General features: G+C 57.6%; 1 protein-coding gene across 1 annotated transcript in view; it reads left to right on the top strand.

The window, feature by feature from the left end:
- Positions 1-536: 536 nt before the first annotated feature.
- CADM1 (cell adhesion molecule 1) overlaps positions 537-15,124 on the top strand; it is a 151,185-nt gene continuing 136,597 nt past the window's right edge. The window contains exon 1 of the mRNA XM_074162352.1: positions 537-661. Coding sequence (XP_074018453.1) covers positions 556-661 — 106 coding nt within the window. The 5' untranslated portion in view covers positions 537-555. The remainder of the gene's footprint in view (positions 662-15,124) is intronic.

Below are 15,124 nucleotides of genomic sequence, written 5' to 3'. Positions count from 1 at the left end.
CAGGAGTGGGACCCCGAAAAGGAGGAAGAAAGGATGGGGGGGGGGGGGAAACACGGACCCCGGAGGAGGATGCTGGAGGGGGGAGGAAGCTCGACCCCGAGATGGAGGATGTTGGGGGGGGACGCGATGCTGGGGACAAGCGCCGAGCGGCTGCTGCGCGCATCCTCCGCGCCCGTGGGAAACGGGGAGCTTTCGGGTGGCTGTTTTGCAAATGTTGTTGTTTTTCTGCGGCAGCGCGGTCTCCCCCCGCCCCGCCGCCGGTGCCGGGAGGGGGGGAGCCGGCAGCCCCGCTCCCTCTGCCCCGATGGGGGTCCGCGCCCCCCCCCCCCCCCTCTTGCCGTGCAGGGGCGCCGTGTCCCCGCCGCGCCCCTGCGCCCCGCGCCGCGCCCGGCACTTTGCCCCCGGCCCCTGGCGCGGCGGGGAGGGGAGGGGAGGGGCGGGGCGGGGCGGGCGTGGCCTGAGCGTGGCCCCGCCCCCCGGCGCGGTGACGCGGGCGCATCTCATTATCGTGGCGCGCGGCGGCGGGCGGCGGGCAGAGGCGAGCAGGTGCCGGCGATGGCGGGTCGCGCCCAGCCCAGCGGCCCCGCGGGCAGCGGCGGCGCCCGCGGCCTCCTCCCGCTCCTCCTGCTGCTCCTCTCCGCCGCCGCCATCATCCCCAGAGGTACGAGCCGACCCTGACCCCCCCCCCCCCCCCGCGGGGGGGCGCCCCGCGGACGGGTCCGGGAGGGGGAGTGGGGGGGGGCGGGCGGTGTGTGCGTGTGTGTTATGGCGGGGGGGAGCCTCGGTCCTCCCGCATCGCCCCCCTTTCCCCCCTCCCTCCCTCCCCAGCCCCGGCGGTCCCGGGAGGCGCGGCGAGCCCGGGGCGAGCGGGGAGCGGCGGCGGGCTCAGCCGCGCGTGTCGGGGCGGCCGGTTGCCATGGAAGCGGCTTCTCCCCGCTGCCCGCGGGCTCATCGACCGGCCTCCCAATTAAAAAGTAATTGCTGTGCGCGCCCCCTCCCTCTCCCCCCACCTCCCACCCCCCGGCGTTTTCCTGCGCGGCGGCGGGGGGGGGCGATGCGGGACCGGGGGTGGGCGATGCGGGAGCGGGGCGATGCTGCGCCGCCGCCCGCGGTCGCGGGGAACCTGTTGGAATCCGAGCGCAACTTGCCCGGCGCTTCCCTCCCCCGGTGGCCAACGGGCGCCTCGCCGGAGACGCCTCCGGTGGCGAGCGCCCGGCTCGGGGCGGGTGGGGGGGGGGGGGGGGGCTCGGGAGGGAGCGGGCGTTAAGCGGCCGCGAGTCCCGTCCGCGGGGAAGCCGGGGCGGTGCGGGGCCGCCTCCGCACCCCGGAGCCCCGGGCGAGCGCTCGCCACCCCCCGGGCTGGCCGCGGGAGGGACCGCGCCGGCGGGATGAGGCGTCCCCGTGTCCCCCCCCCCCCCCGTCCCTTACCGCCGCTTTGCATTGGCGGCGTGTCCCCGGGGAGGCACAGGGCTCCATTGAGGGGCCGGCGCGGCCGGGGCGGCGAGCGCGGCTCGCCCGGGCCCTTCTGGGCAGAACAAGGGGGCCATTGAGCCGCCGCCGGGCTCCGCTCGTAGGGAGAAGGGGGGACGGGGGCGCGGGCGGCCCGGCCGAACAAAGGGCTGCATTCACAGGCGCGCTCGGCAGGCTCTCCCCGGTCCTCCCCGGTGGCCTTGCTGGTGGGATGCTGGTTTCGGGGTGCGGGGGGGAGAAGCCGGTGACATCGTGCCGCTCGTTTTCCCTCTGCGAGAGACGGGCGTCCTCGGAGCGGGGCCGGGGGCTGCCGCCCGAAAGGCTGGCCCCCGCGGCGGGGATGGCTCCCTCTCTCCGCGGCGCCGTCGCCTGGGCTGGGGAGCCCGAAGGGTCGGTGGGTGTCGCGGCTGGTGTCGCCTGGGCGCGACTCCCAGATGTTTGTGTAGTTCCTGCCTTCCCTCCCGCCTTCCCTCCGGCGGCTTCCTCGCAAGGTGCTTTTTTTGGGTGGAATTCGGGCTCGGCGTAGCTCCAGGCGGGGTGACTCTCCCGCCGCCCGGAGACCCCCCCAAGCTTCACGGACGCCCAGATTTAAAAGAAAAGCCCGGCTGCGGGAGAGCCGCCGACCTTCTTTGTTTTCCCGTCGGACTCCTGGCACCTCGCCTTTCCCAGCCTTTCCTTCAGGAGCGGGTTTGGGCTCCCGGCTGCCGTGGTCCTGCCGTGGGGGTACGGCCGCGAATCGCCACCCGGCTAACGAGCGTAACGAGGCCGAGCGGCTGCGGAGAGACAAAAGCGGGGCTGGACGCTGGATGCTGGATGGAAGGGACCGTGCCTGACCTCCGCAGCCGGGCTTTTCCAGCCGGGAAAGGCACCACCCGGCGTGAAGGGGGATTGCGACGCCGGCGGCGGAAGATAACTCCCTCCTGGTTTTCGTGCTCCGTCGTGAATCGCAGGATAAAATCCCAGACCTCCCGCTTTCACGCCTTTTGGACAAGATTTCCTTAAGGCCAAAGAACTCAATTTTTTTTGTTGTGTTTTTTTTTTTTTTTTTTCTTGTTTTGTTCCCCCCCCCCTCCCCTTTCCACAGCCATCGATTTGTGGGCTCCCGTCGCCTCGGAAGAGAGGAGGAGGGTCGTGGCAGTGATGGCAGGGTGCTGTCGTGGCGGCTCCCGTCGGGGCTGCCACCCGAGGCACACCGCTGCCGTGGCCGTGTCAGCGCCGTGGTGGCACCCCGCGCTTCGGGGCCGGTCGTGGCGGCTTTTGGGGGGTGTCACTGGAACGGCGAGGGGCAGCGCCTGTTTCAACCGAGACGAATCCGTGCATTTCTGCGGCGCCTTTTAATCTGATGGCAACGCTTTGCAGTTCATTACGCTCCAGAACCCCCCTGCGACGTCGGGGGAGAGCGCAGGAAGGATTTTTGGCTGATTTTGAGCATCGGCCAGCGCCGGGGTTGGAGCGCAACATCCGTCTCACGGAGCAGAGCAGCGTCGCCCGGCAGTTTATAAAGAATAACTTTCCACGGAAGCCGTTTAGGGACGGTGCCGGCATCGGGATGCGACACGGCCGAGGGGCTGGACGAGGGATGGTGGCGGCTGTTGCCCCCCCACCACCGACAGCAACTGAGCCCCGTTTTTTTTTTTTCTCCGGTGTGCCAGAGAAAAGCCCTCTCGGAGGCAGCGAGCGCTCCCACCGGGGCTGTGCCGGGCTTTGTCAGGAGGGAGCTGGTTTCCGAGGAGCTTTGCGAGCCCGGGAGGGCTTCTGGTGGGCAGCGCCTAACCTTGGGCTCGGCGTTGGAAAAGGTGGTGGCGTTCCGCAGGGGGAAGGGGCCGGGAAATAAAGGAATCCGTCTGGGCTGCAGCTTGGGCTCATTTGTCTTGCGTGTAGGCAGCGGAGCGCGGGTTCGTAAGCACGGCAATCTGGCCGGGAGAGCGCTGCCAGGGAGGCTTCCCGGGGGTGGGAAGGCTGGGAAAGCGGCTCGGGAGGGACACTGGTACCCCACGCTCCCCCTCCCCGGGATGCTCCGTGCCCTGGCGGCCACCGCTCGTGCGAGGGGGGCTGGAGGAGGATGCTCCCCCGGGAGCCCCGGCCGCGCCGCTCGCTTTGTTTGCCTTTCGCCGCCCATCCTGGGCGTGCAAATAAATCAGGTTTTGTCACCGTGCGGCCCTGGCTGGGTGACCCCGGGTGGGGGGACGGCGTGGGGACAGGGGGACGCGGCCCCTGCCCTACGGCAGGGCTGGAAATGGGTCAGCTCTTTAACCCTGCCTCCCCCGAGCCCAGCCGGAATAAAAGCCGTGTTTCAGCCGGGATGCGCCGTCCGTTGCAGCCGCCGTTTTCACGCTCCTGGGGCTGGCTTTGCTCAAAAAAAAAAGGGGGGGGATGGGGGTTGAAGCTTCCTGATATTGCGTGTAGGCAGATTTTTCTGGATGTTTCTGTTTAATCTCTAGAAAAGCTGGCATTATTGTCATACTTCTAAAAGGGGCTTTGGCAACCTGTACCTCTTCCGTTTTTCGCCAGCATCTGGCAGTGCTGCTGTCTGGAGCGCAGGGGCTCCCCGGATCCGGGAAAGCGGAGGGAAAGGGGGATTTCGGGGAGATTTCAGGCGGTTCCCGGCCCTGCAGCTGGAATCCCGCCAGCGCCTCAGTACTTCTGCCCTGCTTTAAGAGCACAAGCCGAGCTGGCCGTGCAATCTCTGTCTCTTCTGAGAAATGGGATGCTACGTGGGGGGAGGAAAAAAAAAAAAAAAAGAAAAAAGTTGTGTTTGTTTCTCCGGGGAATATCGTGTGCCGTTCTCGGGTGGTGCAAACCCACCGGCGCTAAATAAAGAGCCTGTGTTTGGAAACCTGCAATGACGGAGAGACCCGGGGTGGAATGCTGTAATTAGGAGTGGTATGTACTTGTTTAAGTTTCATAAATCAGTTGCCTTCCTGGGGATTTAATTGCCGGCTGCAGGGAGCAGCTGCTGTTGTGGTTAATGGGGAGCTCCACCGCAGAAGGCTTTGAAGGTCGCCCGGCGCTGGCTCGGCCGCTCTGCTGCCTGCTGAAAAAGGAGATTTTTTTTTTTTTTTTTTTTCTTTTTTTGCCTGTGTGGCAGGCGTTTTTTTTGAAGAAAAAGGCCAGGAGGCATCAACCCCAGCCCGGCAATGGATGGAGGCAGGCTGTGTGGCGAGGGGAGCCGGGCGGCCGGGCACGCGTGGCTGCCTGGGAGCTGGCCCACGTTGCTGGGCGATGAGCTGGCGTTTGTGGCCGCGCCACGGGCTGAATTTAGATCTTCCAGTTTGTAATTTGCCGGTGCGGAGAGTGAGCGAGCCCCGGCCACGAGCCAACGAGGCTACCGACCCTGGCCTGCCTGGGACTGCTCTCCGCCTGCTTTCTCTCAGCCCTTTTTTTTGCCATAATAAGAAGAGTTTTTCTCCTTCCTCGTGCGCCCGTTGAAGTTGTTGGTTTTCCTGCTCCTGGGGTTCTCGCCTCCGGTCGTGGTGCGGGGACGGATGTCGGGGAGCCCCATGGAGTGTGGGTGCCGGCTGAAGGGGGCTCCCAGAAACCCGGCGTTCGGGTCCATCCCATTCCCCCCGTCCACATCCATCACTGCGATTGATAAAAACACGGGGGTGGGGGGTGGGTGGCGGCGGCTCTCTAATTGGTGTGAGCTCCCACCACGTGCTCACCCCCTCTCTGCGGTCGGTGCTTTCCTGTTGTATTTCAAACCCTCGGCTGGGTTCTGCCAGGGGCTTTTATTGGCTGGTTATTTTACGCCTGGTTATTTTAAATCGATGATGTCCCCTGGCAGGGCCGGGCCAGGGGGCTATTTTTACCCCATGGTTTGGTTTTAATTGATTACGTTCTACTGTGGTTTAAAGAGTTGAGTATTAAAAAACCCTCCTGACCTTACTGAATTCTCAAGGTGAGTCTATTCTAGGACCGAGACCCCATTAAGATGCCAGTGGAAAGGATCAAAGTGACACTTAAGCGCTTCTCTTTGCTCAGAAATGTGAAACTTTTGTGGGCTGTAGCCTAACTGAAAAATCTCTGTAGTCTTGAGTTTTTGAGTATCTTTTTGTCACGATAAATGCTGGCAGCCTCTCAGCGCTGTCCGTTTGCTGGCACTTTCACGTCTAGGTGCTGCCTTCTATAGGTTCCTGATGGGTTTGGGTTGGTTTGCGGGTCCTCCCCAGACACGTGTCCCTCTCTCCCCTCCTCTTACCGGCAGCACCAGTCAAGGGCAAATATCGAAGAGAAGATAGGACACGAGCTGGTGTGTGATGGTGAGCACTTTGTAAACCCCACGCGTATGTTTGGCAGCAGGAAATAGTGATGGGGGACGCCGATCTCTGCCTGGGGAGCAGGGGAGATGCCAACATAGCATTTGGAGCCAGGGATGCCCACGGGGCCGGCGTTGCCTCCTAAAGTTGGGCTTGGGCTCGGCAGGCGCCGGGTACCCAAAGCCCTGGGTTCAGGTGGCGAATGAACCTTCTTGATCTCCTTGTGCCCTTTTTTTAGCAGCGTTAGTGAGCTCTTGGATCTTGATTTATAATCCCTTCAAAGGTTCTGCGTCCGGAGTGGAAATGTCATCGGATTCCCCAAGCCACCAGCAGGTCTCTCTGGTGGACATCTCTGGGGTGGCCTCTGGCAGCGGTGGCTCCGTCCAGAGCCACACTCACGGGCTGATCCAAAACACGACGACTCTTGTGAGCTTGGACCTTAACATGCCGCAAAATTTGCTGCAGGAACACACCTTTTTGTTAGTGCAATAATGCTATTTATAGATAAGATCTCGTCACGGCCAGCAGGAGACCAACCTGGGACTTGGGGACCCTCAGCGAGGGCAGTCTGAGGCCACCGTCACCTTGAGCCCTTGGTACCACCAGCCTGTGTGACATCTCCCGGACCCCTCGCCCACGGTATTCCAGCGCTCCGCAGTTTATATCCTTTCTCCAAAGTGTGACAGGGAAGAAAGAAATATCAAGCGGCAAAGTGACATCCCCCTCTCTCCCTCCCTCCCTCCCCTGCTCCCCCCCCGCCGTAATAGAAATACGAGTCGGAGTCTGCGGCATCAAAAGGGAGATCAGAGTAATCGGATCAAGCACGAGAAACTGCTTGTTGCCGCTTTTCTGTTTTTCAATGAGGCTGCCTGGCAGCTTCCCCCGCGAAACACGCCGAATATTAGTGACGCGGGGGCTGCGGCCACGGGGGGGCTCTGCAAAAGCCGGGCTGGAAAGAAAACTTGTCGCTTTGGGGCTAATACCCCAAAATGAATGTGTCTCACACCCTCCCAGCCCTTACTCCGTATCCAAGAGGAGGAACGCTCGTCCCTAACTCATTGCAGAGAGAGCACTCCCGCTTGGTGCCCTTTATCACACGGTGTGGTCCGTGACGCTGAAGCATCCTTGTCCTTGAGAAGGCACGGTGCCTTTCTGGGGAGTTCTTCCCCACCCCGCTGCCCTGGTGTGGGAGAACTTTGGGGCAAAAACTACCCTTTGTCCATTGACTCCTACGGCTGGGTGAGATCAGGGGAAGAGCTGCTGCTCCTGTTGGTGGCTCAACTCCAAAGACTGGGTTGTCCCTGCGCTGGCTGGAGGCTCGTGGGCATCCACCCTGGTCCTCAATGTCTGCGGTGCTCCGTAGCATCACAACAGGCACATGCCCAGTGCCGTTGGTTCCACCGTTGTGTTTGCTCAGGCATTGGGCATGGATTAGCTCAATTGGTCAAGGTTTGGAGAAGAAGGGCAAGTGGTGTTTCCTTTGCTGTCCTCAAGCAGAAGGCGATGCCAGACTCCTTGCTGATGAGATGGCTTTCTTGCAGGAGTGCTGCTCCGGGAGATGCTAATGGTTCTTTGACAACACTGCTTCGGGTGAGAGCTTTTGTGATGCCACAGATATCCATGGTTGCTCTCCGTGGATACGGAGAGGCTGATGTTGGACAAACCCCAGTTGCTTCAGCGCCCAGGAGGAAGGCAGAAACCCTGTGTTGCTCGGTGGATCTCCATTCTGAGGTCAACCACCTGATTCTTCCTGGTTTCGTTGTCATGAAGACCTGAAATATTCGCATTTTGAAAGATGTTGCTGTAGCTTGGCTTGTTGGGATTTGCATTCTAAGCTATTTTGCTTGAAAACATGGTTTGGGCTTATCTGTCTGTGCTCCCACTACTCTCCTCTTTGATATCTTTATCCACATTAGCGAAGGCGGACGTGGGTTACGACATGAGAAGCTCAGCAGAAGCAGGGAAGCCCCTAAGAGCTGCCCCTCCTGCTCTCCCCAGTCTGTATAAATTCAGATGCTCTTTTTGGCTGCCTCGAGGACGGACACGGCCAAGAAGGCTTCTGGATAAGGTGGCCCGGTGCCCAGATCCCCAGCGATGCCGCCCTCCCTTATCGCTCCCCGGTGACAGCCTGACCGGGCTTCGGGGTGGAAAGCCGGCTGACAACCATCAAACCCGTGACGGCCCGTCATCGAGCCGTGTCGGCTTTGTCAAACGGAGCTCGCGGAGGATGGCTCGGCTTCCTCGGGACTGTTGGGAGAGAGATGCTTTCCCACGAGGTACAGGATGGAAGGAAACTGCACAAAGCCCCTGCTTCCCATGGCGTTGGGGAGAGTCTAATTTGGCTTGAAGGAAGCCCCAGCTTTCGAGGCAAAGGAAATTTTTGGCCACCCTCATTTCTTACCCTCCTGTGCAGAGTTTGGAGGAGCCACAGGTGGTTCCTCGGCACCTCTCGGCCGACGGGGGCTCAAATTAAATTGAGTCGTGGTGGGGACGAGGCAGGACCCATCGAACCTGCTCTTGCTTCTTCTCCGTAGTCACGACTGGAGAGTGGATGCACGGAAAAAATTCTTTGGGTGTAAAACTGGGTGGAATTTCTGCTTTGTCACTTCGCTTTTCAATTCTGACCTTCATTTTCTAACAGTTTACCCGCTGCTCCACGCGGCTGTGTCGTTAGGAGAGTGTATCCGCAGGGTCATGGCACACGACTCCTGTTTCCTGCCGTATCGCAGTTAAGGACCGTTTTTCCTCCTCCTTGCTCAGCTCCCGCTCTGGAAGCGGCTCCCAAAGAGACAGAACTGCTGGAAGCGACTCCCGGGCTGAGGTTCTGGAGCTCCCTCTGCATCTACAGCTTCTCGTTCGACTTACGGGTCTCACACTCTTAATCGTGCCGTATAGGCGCAGAACGCAGACGTTTAATCAACCCTCCCGGAATCCGTAACTGCACGTGGAGCCCGGGCGCGTCGTTCCTCGGTGAGAGCAAAGATTAAAGCGGGAGAGATGGGAGATTAACACCATTCCCTTCGGACACCTGCAGGGGAAGGGGGAGAAACTCGCAGACAAGAAATAAAGGAAATACAGGGAGGCAAATCATTTATTGCACTATAGGAATATACAGAGCCTTGCAAGCAGAGGGTCTATAGCAAAACCAAGATGTGGCTTTTAAATCCCTCTGGGAGAATTTCGGATGCGCGATTGTGTGATGACTCTCTCCTCCGGGCTCTCTTTGGCAAATTGGATCTCGGGCTTTCAAGAATTAACGCAACGTGATGTTTATGGAATGCGGCTCCGGAAGGAGCGTGTGGCATTGTCAGACAGAGCTGTCGCTTTTGGGGGTACTTCTTCAATTTTGCGTTGGGCTCAGATAGATCTATTGATCTCATTCCTCTTTGAGATGGGGGAGGTCGTCTGTAGGGAGAGCTCCCCTTAAAAGTGATTTCGGTGTTTCCTATAGAATGACCTTGTTTCATTCCCTGCAAGAATAAGTATTTTGTGGACTATTCCTTGTATTCCCGATCCACCGTTTCTCCTTTGTGGCACCTCTCCCCACCTGCACGTCGCACCCCAACGGTCTGACGGGTCTGGGTTTCTGCGCGAGGCTGCCGAGGCAGGAGAGGAGCAGGAAAATTGGTGTCCGTGGGTGATGGGGAAACGTTGCCGGTTTGAATCCGGCCTTTTTGTTAACTCCTGGAATTAATCCTCAGGGAATGTGCAGCTGGGAATGGTCTTTGAGGTGCCTTTGCCCCGGGGTCCCACGATGGACGGGGCCGGCAGGGCTGGGGCTGAGCACGGTACCCCGTCCTGGCCCCCCTCCCATGTATAAATCCTCTCCTAAAGTAGGGGGGAGCCAAAATCCTCCCATGGTAAATAGAGGAGGATTAGTGAGCTATTTTAAGGCTCCTCATCTCTCTCCCTTCCCGGGCAGAGCCTGGGGGACGGAGCGGGCGCTCTCTGCCCGTGGGGACAAAAGAGTCTGGCCCCGGAGCTGGGGGGGACGCGGTGGCTCCGCGCAGAGCAGGGGGGTGTTGGGGAGAGAGGGGGTGGATGGTTCCCCGCTTCTGCTGGGTTTCACCCCCCAAACGGTCCCTGAATTCACTGGGGAAACCTCGGGAAAGGCAGCTCCTCCCTGCCTTAATGCAGCATCTTTGGAGCAGCTGGAGAAGCTGGCGTCCCTTAGGGATGCAACCCAAAACCGCGCGGATGTTTTAATAACTTTGATATTTTTGTTGTGCCAAAAACTCGAATTGCTTACAGAATAACTTTTCCTTGCTCAGCTCATTTATAAACGTCTAGGAACCCGTTTGCCTGAACCTCTGTAGAAGTTGCATTTGAACGAACCAGCTAAAGAGTAATTTTTGTCAGTTTAATAAGCATAATAAAACGGTAAATCTTAGGGAGGAAAAAAAAGCGCCTCTGAAATTGGTCTCTCTCCATTTTAAATTGGTTCCTAGGATTTACAAGGAATTCAAAGGCAGATAGAGAGCGAAGAGCCCGGGGTGGGCACTGAGGCAAGTTGTCCCTGTTTTCCTGGCAGACGTAGGGATCGCGCCGGGCTCTGGGCAGGGAACCGGCGCCGGTGGCACGGAGCGGGACGGGGCACCCCCCGGGCTCCCCTGTAGCACGGTTCCACGCTGCCTTCGCCAGTTCTGGACCGCAGCGGGTATTCCCGTCGCCCCCTGCCTCGTTCTGTGTGTTCAGTCTCCTCTTGGAGTGGCTTTTTCAGCCCTGGCTCGTCCGGATTATCAGCATGCAGAGGAGAGGCGGCTCGTATTTACATGATTTAGTTGTAAATACGGTAAGTGTTGATAGATATTGTTGTCATAAGCGCTCACGGCGACTGGACTGATTACTGCGTTTCTTGGGTGAGGACGTGTACGAGCCGTGCGTGCCGGCAGCGTCCCCGGGGGACACGCGCTGAGCGAGGGGCTGCCCTGCACATCGCACCCGAGAGGCGGCCGCGGGGGGGGGATCCGTCGGGGAAGGGGTTTCTGCCACCACCCGGGGTTCCCTGCTGTAACCGAGGGAAAATAAAACCTTCTTATTCCTTTTTTTTTTTTTTTGGTGGGGGGGAGACAGATGCCAGTGTGCGGAATAGCTCTTTGGGAGCGACGTGCGTGGGAGACGCCTGTGCGGTTACACACGGGGGGCTCGGGGTGTTAGTCGCTGCCACGGGGGTCGAGGGAACAAACACCTTATTTGCTACTCGCTTCTTTTTAACGGAGCGCTCGGCTCGCGCTGCCGAGCCGTACCGTTCAGCGGTGTTGCTTCCCGAGTGCTCTACGTACCTGCCTCCATCCCTTGCATTTGCAAACGGATATTTCCAGCAAGCGTCTCTCCAAATGCAAAAAGCTGGGATTTGGCTAAATCCTCTCTTGGGGGGTGGATTGCCGAGGGCTCCTGCAGCCTCGGGCACAGATCCCGAGCAGCGCCACGGCGGGCTGCTCGTGCCTTTGGGCCACGGAAACGCAAATTCGGGGCTGTGATTTGAAGAGTTAGGGTGTTTTAAGGTGATAATGGTTATTATGTTAAAAAAGTGGCTGATGCTGGAATGGGGGTCTGAATTCCAGCCGGTGCCGGTGCATCCCATGTAGGTCTGCGTTCCCGGCTCCGGGATGAGGATGGAAGCCCTGGACCCGCAGGTGCCCCCCAGGCTCCTCCGTCGTCCCGAGCGCGTGGAGCTGCCTGGTGCGGGAGATGCAGTCTGTCCACCAGCTGCTTATGGAGCACTCGATGCCGAATTTAGGGCACAGATAAAAAGCCTCTTTTCTACTTTTCTATGTAATACCAACACTTAAAACCTTACATATCTCACTCCGGCTTAGTCTCCGAGAGGAAAACCTGGGAGCTGCGTCCCAGTTCTGGTGGGGCGGGTTTTTCTCAGCAGCCCCCGTACGTGTGAAGGGAGAAGCGGCTCGTCCCCCCCGTCGCTCGCCGGGTGTATTTTCTGCGTCTGGAGCCGCTTCGCGGGGAGTACGGAGGAGTTGGAAGGAATATCTGTTCCCTCCCAGGCAAAAGCTGTCCCTCTGCCGGGAGACGGAGCGGCTCCGTCTGGATTCGTGGCGGAGTTTGGCAGTTTGTTTGCCGTTCCGCCCCTCCGTTTGGGTGTGTTTTGCCTTAAGGGGGGAAAATCCAAAAAAAAAAAAGTCTTCCCTCGTGGGGTCGGGAGAGAAGGGAGAACAGGAGCCCCGAGTCGTTAGTATGGGCCGAGCGAGCTTTGCGGAGTCACACGTCCAGATGGATTACATGAGGAACTTGACATCTTGTTTAAAAACAAATCATTCATTATGTAGCAATGAATAATCAAGCATTACAGTTTCATCTCTGGAGGTTCCTTTTTTGGTTGGAATTTTGATAGTTCCGTAATTAAAAGCTGAAAGCTATTACGCTGTCTACATGTTGATCAATTGGTAATTAAAAAGTTGATGATAGATACGGTATTTCATGGGACCGGTTTGTTACGATCAGATCTCCGTAGTGTGTTTTGAGTGTTGTCATTTAACTTGGCACTTAAGCATTTTTCAATATTCATGGACTATTTTACTTGAATTGTATAAAAGCCTTTAAATTACCCACAATTTGCATACGGTAATTTGAGATCCTAATGATCGCAGGGTTTTCGTGTGATCCGAAAGGTTGGGTTTCTCCCCATGGACTGCGGCGGGTTCCAAGCCCCACGTCCATGTTTCTCCTCTGGTTTTTATATCCTCCTTGGGCTGCCGTGGAGTGGACTTGCTGGGCTTCTCTGGGAGATGAATATTGAAAAGCCCGTGGTTCTGCTGAGCCCCCCGCAGCCGAGGGGAGGTTGGAGATAAGTCTGACAATACAATTGGGGGTAAACCAGTCGGAAATGAAGGAGAACTGTTGGTGGTGGCCCCCGCGATGGAAGATTCATTGCTTCGGGAGTCTCATCGGAGACCGAAATGAAGCCCAAACCTGACACTCTTCAGAGCATAATGCAAGATTTACTGCTCTGCCACGCTCCAGAGATTAAAAAAACCCAACCACCGCCCTCTGAACCACCCTTCCTTCGCTTGCAAAACTTGAGGAAAAACAAGGCTTTTTTCTTCTTGAGAGTTTAAAAAAAAAAAAAGATGTTTTTGCCGTGTTTTTCAGAGGCGTGCTGAATCCTCCTTTCTCCCATGCTTGCGGCCCCGCTGCTGCAGGGGAGGGGTGGGTTGGCCTCTCCAAGGTGGTTCTGGTGTGGATGTCACGCTGGGGCCGGGGGAGCTCGCCCAATGGCTACCGCTGGGGGTCTGGCCTTGTTGGCCACCTCCTCCTTCGGGAGCTGGCCCCGTGCCCCACCGGAGCCCTGGCACTGGCTCGCTGGGTTTGGCTTGGAAGGAGAGATCCCTGCCAACCTCATCTACTGGAAAATACCTTCCCACCGCTTCAGCTGGCAGTCTGGGATGAGCTCGGAGAGGTTGGGCGAGACTTCCCTGACCGGACACCTGCAACGATGCCTGATTTGGGTCATCTTTCACGACGCTGTGTCTTCAGTGCCGGGGTGGAAGGGGAAAGCCCAGAGGTCGGACCCTTCAGAATGAGGAACCCTCCCCAGATCTCACCTCTGCCCAAGGGACGTCCTTCTGCGCTCTTGGATAGAGCTATCTGCATCCTCCCGATGGTAAGAACGCCTGTGGTGGCTTCGCTCCTCCTTGGGGACACATGAGATGGCCAAGTCCAGCAGGAGATGGTGATGCCTCGTGGAAAGCCCTGGGTTTAAGGAGCGCCCTGTCCTTAGACGCTTGTTGCTTTGTGACAGCTGGTTGCAGTAATTTGCTTTTATAGGGCAGTTTGTAGCAAATGAATGACACGTTGAATATTTTACTGAGATTTTAGATTATCGAAAGAATACTTTCTGGTTTACTAATTGGTAGATAATGCTGAGTACATTGATGTTGACATGAGCAAATGGATTTAAAATGATTTCGAAGTGAGCCTCATTAAAAGATGCTCTAATTCAGTCAACAGGAAATGTCAACCGATGTGTCCACGCGCTCAGACCGGGCTGTGGCAGCCTCGGAGTTCTACAGGTCCCTCTTAATTACGGGCAAACGCACCGCTGCGTGCGGCTATTGGTGAGTCTCGCTAAATTCCGGGTGACAAATTCCCCGAGTTGCCTTCGTTAGGAGGCGGTGAGTGTGAAAGCTGAGTAATTAGTGATCTTACAGAGCTCCTCGTGGCCTTTGATGAGCTGGCCCCAACCAGGCGAAGGTGGGGAGGCTTCTTTTAATCGGTGTCTTTCTGAAAAATACTGAAGATGAGTAAACCCGTTGTAAATGCAGGTAACTGGAAGGTGTGCTCGGGATGCTGCGATGTCCAGTTGGGTTTCTTGATGTTCTGGGGGCAGGTAGCGGTTTTGGAGGGTTTTCCAAAAGCTGATTTTCCATGATTTTCCATGAGCCGAGAGGCAAGTTGGCTGCGCTGGTCCAGAGCTGGGGATGAAACTCCACGTTCCAGCCCGAGCTGCGGCCGCAGCCGAGTGTGCGGCTTGGCCCGTGGAATATTTCTCTGTAGCGGTGAGAAAAGGGAGCAGGAATTCTGTAAGAGGGCCAGCTCGCATCTTTACTTTGCCACAATGTGCAGGCTTTTGTTGGCAAAGGCCATGGGATCTTCAGAGCAGATCCTGACGAGCGGTGACAGTCCCAAAGCATCTTGGATTTTATCCTAAGGAAGGAGGTGGATTTCGTTGTCTGCTCAGGTTTGTAATAAATCACTGCAGCGCCACGGTACTCCAGGTCCCATTTGTTGTAGACGGAGAGAGATTTTCTTTTTTTACTTGCCCAGATTAGGATCTGCCTTTTCTGGGCCTTCCATCAAAAAAATTAACTTCTGCCTCTCTCTGTGAATCTGTGAAGGATGTTGCTTTGCTGCCTGGCAAGGAGCGTCTGAAGTTTCGAATTCATAAAACCGGATTTGCTTAAATCTCTTGTTTTCATTTCCTCGAGACAAATGGGGAAATTAGTGCATGTGCAGCTCTGGCCCAGCGTTAACCCTTTTGTCTTTCAGGGAAAACGAGCTTCTCTGAGGCTTAGGAAATGAAGGAAAGAACGCTCTGGAGACATGACTGACATATCAAATACGCGCTATGTTGCATAAACCTGTTATGGGTGTAACGTAATGTTCTCTCTAAAGAGATTGGTGGCCGTTGGGGGGAGCGAGGAAGCGATGCTTTTCAGCACATTGTGGTGGGATGAATGTATTTGTAAAGAAAACCAGAGAAACTGAAATATCTCTTCCCACGTTGTTGTGCTTCTCTGCCGTTGAGTCCCTCCGGCCGCAGCCGCCTGACCAGCTCCGGGAGCGCGGTGTTCGTTAATGAGCGAGATGTTTGGCCGTGCTAATTGGTTCCGTGCGAGGGAAAAGGCTGGTTATAGCCTTGGTCAGCAGCCTCTGGATCT

The sequence above is a fragment of the Numenius arquata genome, chromosome 22 (assembly GCF_964106895.1).
Source record: "Numenius arquata chromosome 22, bNumArq3.hap1.1, whole genome shotgun sequence".
NCBI lineage: Eukaryota > Metazoa > Chordata > Aves > Charadriiformes > Scolopacidae > Numenius > Numenius arquata.
The sequence above is the reverse complement of the archived record's forward strand: the minus strand, read 5'-3'. Positions and strand labels throughout refer to the sequence as shown.